General features: G+C 38.1%; 1 protein-coding gene across 1 annotated transcript in view; it reads left to right on the top strand.

The window, feature by feature from the left end:
• The first annotated feature begins 195 nt into the window (after window positions 1-195).
• The window catches only part of ZPBP (zona pellucida binding protein), a 31,385-nt gene continuing 20,966 nt past the window's right edge, over window positions 196-10,614 (top strand). The window contains exons 1-3 of the mRNA XM_064505474.1: window positions 196-277; window positions 7,557-7,637; window positions 10,483-10,608. Coding sequence (XP_064361544.1) covers window positions 196-277; window positions 7,557-7,637; window positions 10,483-10,608 — 289 coding nt within the window. The remainder of the gene's footprint in view (window positions 278-7,556; window positions 7,638-10,482; window positions 10,609-10,614) is intronic.

Genomic DNA, 10,614 nt, shown 5'->3' with positions numbered 1-10,614 from the left:
GCCTAACATTTATTACAGTACAGGTCTATAAAAATAACAAATTGTGCTCCATAACTTAGAATTCGCGGTGGTTTCCCTTTGGAGTAGTTTGTTGATGAAGCAAAAAAACAATAAAAAAGCTTCCTTTATTACTAAGACAGCTTTCTTTATATAGGTCACAAGAACCAAAACGGGTAGAAAGGCACAGCTGACAACATGCAGTCCCAGCATCACAAGGCTAAGCCAGCAATACGAAAGCACATCTTGTGTTCGCTTTCTATCACAGAACTGTATTCAGGTTAGTGAAAAGATACTTAACAAGTTTGGCTTTTGCCTGTAACGAGCCTTCAAAATGCCACATTGGAGTCTATATTTACTTACACTCTGTAATCTCCATACCAAATATATCCAGTTAATACATTAGAAATAACATCCAGTGTTTCAAATCAACCTTTTCCCCACTGCTTACTTTCTCCTAGAAAGCTTTAGAAAGTGAAGGCAGGAGAGACTATGGCATGGGACCCAGCTAAGGCACAAGATGGAGAAGCATCCGAGGATTATTCATGTTTTGTTGCATTGATTTTGCCGAGTGGAATATAATTAAAACGTCTTCCTGGATTTTGGTGACAGAAATTCTTTCCAGATTATCCTGGGGGGCAAACTGGCCAAGCAAGGCTTTATTATTTCTACTGACAATTTTCAGAAGCAATTCATGCTTTAAAGAGGTATTTGGAGGAGCTGGTGATATGCCTAAACTACTATTTTTAACCAGATGTCTACCTTTCACTTTGCCCTCCGATTCCTATGGAACAGGCTTTTTTTTTTTCTTGGAGGTAAGCAGCTATTTTTCTTCCCTGGCACAGTTAGAACATACCAAATTTTCTGATGCAGAATTCCCTTCTCTAACCTATCAGGAATTAACTATCTTTAGGGCCACAGAAACATGCAAACTTCCTGGGATCCCACTTTAACTGCCTTTTTTGCAGTGTGATCATGACCACGGCTATAAATGCCCTTAACATTGACTAGATCAGCACAGTTCTTCGGTTTTGCAATGGAAACTTCTATCTTTTTTTAGAGGAACAACTGCACCGAGCATGAAGCGAGTCCCCCGTGCCTTCTGCCACCCCCAAGTGCACTCTCTGGGTCAGGGTGCCCATCGCAAGCCCTGGGCGGGGGGGGGGGGGGGGGGGAGGGGGGTCTCCACGGTGCACACCGAAGTGCCTCGGCGTTACTGGATCGGGATTCACCATGTACAAGCAGGCGGCTGGGAGGATGTAGGGCGGACCTGCTGCCGCCACAGATGTTTCCCTGAGGTTTGAGGATGTGAAAGCCGGCCCCTACCCGCTCTGGCCAGAGCCCGGCTCTCCGGGCTGGGAAAGCCCCGCCGCAGGTCACGGCAGGGAAGGCCGGAGGCGGCAGCGCCCCACCTCCCCTCTCCGCAGCCGCGGCCCGGCCCGCGCTCGTCCCCACGGCAACGGCGCCCGTTGGGGGCCGCTAACGGCCGGCGGGGGGCGGCGCGGGCGGCTTGGTGAGGGGGATGTGGCGCGCGGCGCGCGGAGGGGCGCGGCCCCGCCGCGGGGCAACGGCCGCCGCTGGCCACCTCCTCGCGCTCGTGCTCGTCCTGCTGCGGGCACCCGCCGCAGGTAGCGTGCTCGGCCGTGTCTCCGTGCCTGCGCCGGGTGGACAGGCGGGGGTGGCTGCCGTAGGCGTCCCCGAGCTCACTGCCCGCGTTGGCCTTTGTCCCTGCCCCCGTTCGTTCACTGTTTACACGCCACACGTGCGTCCCTGGCTGAGGCCGCCGGCGCTGACTCTGCGTGGCCCTTTGGGGTGGTTGTGCAGATGCGCTGCCTCGTGACACGGGACTTGGCCAGGAAGGCTGTGCCAGTTTACATTCAGCTTTTCCCTGCGTTTTCTCTTCTAAATCTGCTCGTGCTTTTCCCCCTCATATACACCACTGGGATTAATTTTACTTTCCTTATGTGGAGGCGGAGATGGAAACGAAAGGATTATCCAAGTAATGTTTTTCCTCAAAAAGGCACAGTGAGCGTGAGAGAGAGGGACGTTTCTCCTTTCGAGGTACTAAGGAGGGTTCGTGCCTGAGGGAGTCAAACACTTTGTGAGCTGCGTCGGCAGCGAGTCGCTGGTAACGTTGCTGCTGGGCTCTAAGAGCTCCCTGTATCTCTCTGCTGAAAAGGCTGTGAAGTGCTGAAGTAGTCCTGAACAAGGACATCCAGACTGCACACTTGTGGTATAATATTGCTGATCTTTATCCACAGCGCATAACTGCAGCGGTCAGCTGCCACCGATTGGGAAATTTGGTTGCACAGCCTCTCAGCTCCAGCGCTGGGAATGCCCTGACGTGACGGTCTCTGCTCCTTAGTGAGGTTTTGAGTTGTGAGCAAGCTCCATCTCATAGGCTTTCTTGAATGGAAGTCTGGTAAAATTAGATTAATTTGTACGTTGGTGTGCATATGTATGCAGATCTTTTGATTCTCCCATCTGGTTATGATTGAGTTTCACTAATTTCTTCATAAATTTAAGGTCTTTTCCATGAGTAAGATTAGAGGTGAAGCTTAAAGTTCATTTACTCACTGACAAGGAGGGAAAGCTATAAGCAGGTTTTCAGCATATATTTACTAAAACATTGCTGTCCCAGTATTTCTTCTGTTTTATGTTTTCTTTATTGGGTATAATAGGCATTGTGATCTCCAGACAAGGCATTTATTGCAATTTATGAGTCATTCATGTGGTCCGAGCTTCGATTGAAGTAAAGCATATGAACCTTTTTCTTTAAAGATTTTTCTTTTCTTTCGTTTTCCATTTACTAATGCTGACAGTTTAGGTTCACATGTTTTTCTTTAAGTGAATAATTAAACTCTTTGAGGACAATGTAGAGCATGTTTCTTAAAATATCTTAATTACATTTGGCTTTTCTGAGCCATCTGAAGGGAGTATGTATCATAGTGGAAAGATATGACAGCTTTAAAGTAGCTTGCTACATCATTAGTGAAAAAATGTGGCTTTTAAACTTAATTTATAAAATGTGTTAGCACTGCTGTAACTGTCAGAACAGAAATGTGAAGGCCTACTAGAAAGCAAAATCCTGTTCAGATATTGCAGAGCTTTTTCAAAATGGTTAAACTGAACTGAGACAGTTAAGAAGCTGAAGTTCAGTTTCTCCTATATGACTTTTATAAGACTAGTAATGGAAATGGTAGTATTTCTGCACAGCACTTTCCTTCAGTCAGCTTGGAAATGCCAGCTGTAATTAAAATACTTTGATATAGGAAAACACTTGACTATTAGCATGATTAAGCAGAAATAACTGCTTTAGGTAAGTAGTGTTGCTATTTATATATTCTTTTAGTGCAGAAATTTCTCCACAAAAATTACTGCAAAACATAATTACATTAAAAAAACTTATAGCAATTACCATAACTTAAATCTTTTCCTATCACTTCACAGAATTTTCATTTCTAAATAAATGAATTGAAACTATGCCAGTTGAACATTCTAGTAGTACACTATTTTAGTAATTAATAAATTGATTGTTTAATTATTTAAGGCTCATTTTAAACTATTTCCTGCCAGTACTATTTTCAGACCAAATTTAATTTTCTGAGGAATTATTTTGAAGATGATTAATTTTGCTACTGTAGTGTTCCTTTCAAGACAAAGATACTTATAGTAAGATATTTTATAAAATGGTAGAATTACTTTATGTGAATCTTAATCATTGGGCATATGAATTAATGCTGATATAGTCAACATTAACCTAAGCGGATTCTGTCTTGGGGCCAGATCTGGGAAGGTATCTCCTATTTATGTGACATTGTTGTAACTCTGAGGCCTGAAACAGGGAGAAGCAGCGGGGGCTGCGTGTATGTGCAGGTAGAGACCACCTGCTACTTCTGATCTGGAATTGATAATTTTGCCCCTCTTGGCAGAATACCTGAGAAATACGTGAGCTTCATTTCTCTCTTGCATTTTGTGTAGAATTTATACTCCTGCCAAGTAGATTTAAAATGTACCAAAACAGGGTGTTAGCATTTTACCCTTAACTCTCCACAGAATCTTTGGCCAGCTTTAGTGTCATAAATTAGTAGTAAAGCTGTTGAATTTACTCCAGAACATTTTAGAATCACCCAATGAATCCTCAAGTAACATAGATACTTTACACGGCAAACGTACCCTTGAATTCTAGTAATAACAAGTCATCTTGAATGGCTTTTCAGGCAACTATGAAATTTGAATCAGGCCTACTTTGAACGACCCCAGACTTCCCTAAGTCTGATAGTGGTGTATGACTATCTTTCTTTGTCTGTATTTTTCTGCAAAAGGAGCTGCTGCTTGAAGCTTGTTTATGACTGTACCGAGTACAAAGCAATGAGGAACCAGACCCAATATATTTCTAGCACATTGAGCTGCTTCAAAAACTTATTTGAGGAATTGATTCAGAAATCTGATTTGTTTTTCTTAAAAAGGAATGAAGGCTAGCTTTCCCCACTGCCTGTTAAGTGCAGTTGCAAGTTGAAGAGGAAGAGATGGAATATTATTTAATGAGTTAAAAATGCAGTTTACACACTTTCACTGTCCTTTGTTGCTTTTTCTTTGTGGGACTCCATGACCTCTTCATACTTTTCCCCCTTATTTTTTATGATAAGTTTAATGTGGGTCTGTTTAACCTGATTATACAAACTCTTAAAATAGAGGATGAGAATAGGAAGATAATTTGCACTAGACACTGATACAGGAAGTGCCATTTAAATTCAAGTTGATTAGGAGGACAGCAAAGGAATTCAAGTAAGAAACCAGCAAAAAGGCTTCAAAATACTTTGAAAGTCCGTATAAAAAGTGAGGGAAGGAGTATATGAGGACTGGGATTCATATGTGGACAGAAACATTTACTTACTGAAATGACTGCTATGCAAATGAAGTATGTATATAAATGAAAGAACAGCATTTAAGCTTTCTCAGAATCTAACATGCATGGTCATTGAAAATATCAAAGAATAATCCAAAAGTCTTATGTATCTTCCTTCAGTAACTACATTGTTCCACTTTTTCTAGTTCTTTTTATATTAACAGCTCAAGAGCTCCATCTTTAGGTTTAAGTTATTATTGTAAAAAAAGTTGTTTCCTGTTTGCATTGATTAAATACCCCCTAAACATCCCATTAACAGTTTATACCTGCTCTCACATATGTCCGTTTGCAGTGTCTCACTTTTCTAGGTGCATTTGTTCCTTTTCATAAACTTTGAAGACTGTCCTGTCTGTTCGAGACTGTTGTTTTCAGTTTCCCTCTGATATTTATTCTTTTTTGGTGGGTTATGTTTTTCATTTCCGATTATGATACATAAATCAACCTAGCAGACCATAAAATATTTACTGATCATGTGGATAGATAATAGTGGCAAAAGGAATTTTGAAAGAGGATTTTTTTTTCAGGTAGGATTTATAATTGTATACGAATTAGCATGCTTTTATTAAAAACAAAACAGATCTGCTGATTTTTGTCAATGGAGAATCTGATCCTATGTTCTTTTGGGACCTGAATTTCAGTGAAAAAATACTTTTCTTTCTATTAGTGCAACAGAAATCTAAAAGACATAGCATGAATATTCTAGTGAGAAAATTTTAATCCATGGCAGTTAAAAAAAAAATAACAAAAAATACCCCCCAAAACAGCCTCCAAACCGCCTAGAAGGTCTTTGGGGAAAATGAAGTTACTTGAAAATTTTACTCCTCAAACAAAGTTGTAGAAGTGGCACGCAGTAAAGAAAATACTGCAGAATAAATTAAACTGTTAATCACAGAAATCCATCATACGTGAGACTGCTCCTGTGATTATCTTCTCTCAGATTTTGTTCCCAAGTGAGGTGTTATTTTTTCCTACTGCCTAAATATTTTGAATAGAGCATTCTGCTTGCATTCTGAAATGACAAGTATAGACAGTTCTTTTTTATCTTACCTTGATTATCTTGTCCTGAAAGCTGGAGGATCTGCCTTGCTTCTCTTTTTCATAGCAACACTGTAAGGTAGAGAAGTATGAGTACCAGTCATATATTAGATGAGGTGAACTGCTAGTTTCCCATTATTGCTCAGATTGAGATGCATTAAAACAAAGCTGGGACTTGAACCCAGATTTCTTGTGCCCCCAACAAATGCCTTAATCTAAAAGCAGTTTACCAGAGTATTTATCATTACTTTTACTTTGTCGACATTGAAATGAAGTTAGCAACAAGCACTGATCTGGTGTCACATAATTGTTTGGACCGTCTTCATAAAACAATTGCTACTAATGATATAGTCATTATTTTATTGCTGCCTTTTGTATTAAAGGCTTTCTATTCCTGTATTACTTGCTTTCTTTTCCAGATTCCCCAACAGAATGAGAAATCACAAACATGCCTTACCTCACGGTAACTCATGTTCCTTCCAGACAGGAGGTGGAGACAAAGAACAGAGAATGCTGAGCAGTCGGCTAGCCAGTGCTCAGTTCTGTATTGCCTGAAACTCTAGAAAACAAACTTAGATCTGACTTGAACTAGAATGCCCAGCTGAAAGATACTTCAGTTTTATTTCAGAAGTGTTGTATGTCTTGCAAAGCTTTGCAATTAAAAAAAATTGTTTTAGTTTTTTAGCTCTATTTAAAATAGAAGAAAGACAAATTAAAATAGCCATAAAATTTTTCCGTAGTGGATTGTTTTGATTTAACTGACATTGTTTTTAATGTTCTAAGGTTATATGCTAGTTTTGCTGTTACCATCTGAAAAGCTTCCTGGGGAAATGTTGCTACAGGTTTACTACCCTGCTAGAGAATATGAAGGCTTAGCCTTTGAAGCAGAAACAAGGGGAATCAAGAAAGCGATTGCTTAACTGCTTTTTATATAGAACTAGTCATGCTAAGACTTCCTTCTAACCAGTAAATCAACTGCTTATTTAACAGTCAGTTTCAGCTTAGTTACTATGCTAGTACACAGCTTGATAAATGTATGTTTTACACCAGCATGAGTGTACTTGATTCAGCAACATTACCATCGTAGAAATCACAAGCAGATGAGAATTTGTATCAGATGAGCAAGAGCTGGTTCTCATCCGTTGCTCTTTAATATAACTTATTTTTATGTAAGAGTCATATATATCAAATTGTACTCATTTTAAGAAAATCACAGTATTAACAAAAACTAAGCTCATTAATTCATTAATAGTCAGTATACAGATTAACATCCTGATTGATGGTATCACAACAATGCTTTTATATTTTTATCTGCATTTTGGACAATGTTTATCAAATAGGCTCAATTTAAAATGTTTTAGTTCTCCTGTAAAGCCTATGAACATGTTTAAAGCTAAACTTAAGTGGTGTTCTTAATATTGATGCTTTTCTATATCAGGTCATTATTTTTTGTCACCTTAATGGGAATCAGACATTGTGTAAGACATGAGACAGATATTAACTTAATATCTGTTGAAAAACAAGTCTGTTAAGGGTATAGATTAGCCTAAAATATGTTTGCTTTTTCAGGTAAATTTAATTGTTGTATTAATGTTATTGTTTTATCTTTTCACAGTTCAGTCCTCAAAGACATTTTTAAGAAGTGCAGGGCCAGGAGACAGTAGCTTAAAAATAGTGGGATCTATCGTATTTCCAGGTATTTTTCTTCAAAAATTTCAGTTTTCTCCTGTGAGTTTGAGACCGATAATATGTAGGTTTTATGAGGGCTATCAGCGAATAAGAGTGGAAAACAAACCTCAGGCTAAAACAAAGTCCTATTCCAGGAAATGCACATAGTTCTTTGTAGCACGTTTCTTCAAAATTGACTATCATGTAAGAAATTAGCACAAGTAATTTCTTCAGACTGATACATACATAAAAGCAGTTAACAAATACAGAATAGCATTTGTCAGCCAGGGTGATCAAACAAACAGATGGTTGGGAATTTATCAGTGAAGAGTCTTTACCCAAATATGCAATTTTTTTTTGAAAATTAAAATTCTGTGGATATTCCTTCAGGTTCAGGATAGAGCTTCTCATTAGGGAAGTATCCACCTTAATGGAGGTGATTGCCTGGTGATTGTACTGCTCCATTGTAAAATGGGAGATCTGGTTTCAAATTGGTTAAAATTTTTAAAATTCTTGATTTCATACAATACAAATGAAAATGAACTCAGAAACCTGTGTGATATTTTTCCCCCGGGGAACTCTCTTTACAAAACATATAGTCCTTTCATTTCCCATTTATTCCTTGCGCCATGCTACTGGCAGCTGGGAAACATGATTTCTCTTCCCTTCTCTCTCCCAAAATACAAACGTATCAAAAACAAATGAAAGTGCTTCTTTGAAAGCTAAACAAAATGAAATGTACTTACCTGCCCTTAACGGCAAGGCATTATGAAAGTATATAGAATACAAAAGTTGGAAAGCACTCCCCTCTTTTTTTTTTTTTTTTTTTTTTTTACATTATTGCTGTTATAATATTTGCATTGCAGATGGAGAAAGAGTCAAGTTTTTTCTATTTGAACTAACTCCAGAACCAAAGACAGTATACAAGTATCAGTGAGCTGCCGTACTGAAGTCGTACAGTACAATAATGAATAGTCAGTCTTACCTGAAATAGTGTCTTTGTGTTGTAGTATGCTACACAGATATACCACAGACTAGTGATGGGAGCTCTACATCTCTTTTTGTTAACTCAATCAGCAGTGTGAATATGCACAAATTATCTCTAAAACTTCTGCTGTTTAGGGAGGGAATGAAAAAAGAAGACACGCCTTGACTTATTTTGGTACAGATTCTTAGACATGTTACATTTTGTCTAAAGATGAAACAATTCTGGGAAATAGTTCTGTTTTTAAAAATTTCTCTTGGTGGTTTATATTATGAAAGGGAAGGGATATGCAGTATATAGAATTTTGCCACAGTAGACTATTATTAAAGTCAGAAGGTTAGTAAATTTGAGGAAAAGCATGAAGGATTTACAATAGAAAAATACAGATCACATTTGCAAATGCATTAACATGTAGAGTTCAGAATTAATTTTCATGCTTCAGGGTAAAAAAATGACGCACCCCCTGTAAATTACTTTATTTCCATGGCATACTATTGTACAGTTGAAAAGATATACTTTGCTGTTTCTGTAATATAAGCTGCTGTAAAAAGCTGATTATTAGATGAGATGAACATATCTCCTGTTCTTAAGACTATCAAAATTCTAAAGTTATTAAAAGTGGTATCAACTATAATTATACTAACTATAACTATTATTATTCATTATTAAAGTTTATTAAATGCTAAATCTAGGTCTGTGTTCTGTTTAAGAAATTTAATATGACTTCCCTAGTAGCACAAGTGTGAGTGGCTTTTCATTTTTTAATGCAAGCAAACAGTCATATTTGGAGGGGACAGAACACTAAGTGGTGGCATTACCACTAGTTGCTGTAATGGAAAAAGGCAAACTGTTTTTCCATGCATTAATCCCTTCCTGCAACAAATATGTGGACAGTTTTCTACTTGCAGAGAATCTGAAATAGCCAGTGGTAAACTAACATTATGGTAGTTTGCTGATTTGATTCAGTTTGGATAATTAATAGATTCTCCAAATGAGAAAAGTTGTACTAGCTGTAGTATTTTATACTAGTTGTGGCTTTTCAATAGCATTAGGGTAGCCTGATACAGACCATGATACCACATTTAAGTCTAAACTTTACTGGAGCATGAATATCTAGCATCATGTGTTTCTGAGGAAGATCATAAATGCTTTGCAGAATGTCAGGGAAGGGAAATAAAATAAATTGTAGATACTGAAGTCCTGTATATTATAAGAGTGATTATGACCATACAAATCTTGTAGTTTTTTGAAGCAACTGAAGAGCTAGACATACCTGTACACTACAAGTCTCATGCAAGACATGCACACCTCTATTACCGTGGAAAAAATTGAGTAAATACTTACCTTATTCAGTTTGCTTTCCATCTCATTATCTTTGAATTAAACAATAGGTAACTCAACATGTAGTGCAACACTAACCACTTTTTAAACAAATACAAAGTGCACTGTACAGAGTCTGGTAAAAGGCAATTGCTAATAGCATGGAAACAGCAGGTTTCCAAGTCTGAGTAGCCTGGATCAACACACTGAAATGCAACTTGCTTCATGTGTGTTAGACACCAACTGAGAGAGAACACTGCAGAAGTCCATGCTTGTGAGAACCTATGAAGTGCCATGCTCCATTTAAGATTACATTGCAGTGCATTGTGGTTCTTCTTTACACAACCAAATAAACATGAAATAGAAAGAATTCTCTTAATTTGATTTCCCAGAGAAAACAAAATTGCTCTGTGTTTAATACTTTATTTGAGTGGTAGGGATAACAGGACCAGTCCCAAAATTACAACTCCATCAATACTACCCTTGAACTACTATCTTGAAATTTATATAGCTTACTGTTAGAATATCATTGATAAATATGTCACTAATCATAACAAACTGTTTTCAGTCAAAGTTTATGTCAAGCTGAATCAAAACAGTCCACGTATTTTGTGTGTAACAAATCGTCTGAGAAACTCAGAACTGATTGATCCAGTATCCCAGTGGCATGGACCAAGTGGTAATATTCTTTCAGGTAAGA

Source organism: Dromaius novaehollandiae, chromosome 2 (genome assembly GCF_036370855.1).
Source record: "Dromaius novaehollandiae isolate bDroNov1 chromosome 2, bDroNov1.hap1, whole genome shotgun sequence".
Classification (NCBI taxonomy): Eukaryota; Metazoa; Chordata; class Aves; order Casuariiformes; family Dromaiidae; genus Dromaius; species Dromaius novaehollandiae.
The sequence above is the reverse complement of the archived record's forward strand: the minus strand, read 5'-3'. Positions and strand labels throughout refer to the sequence as shown.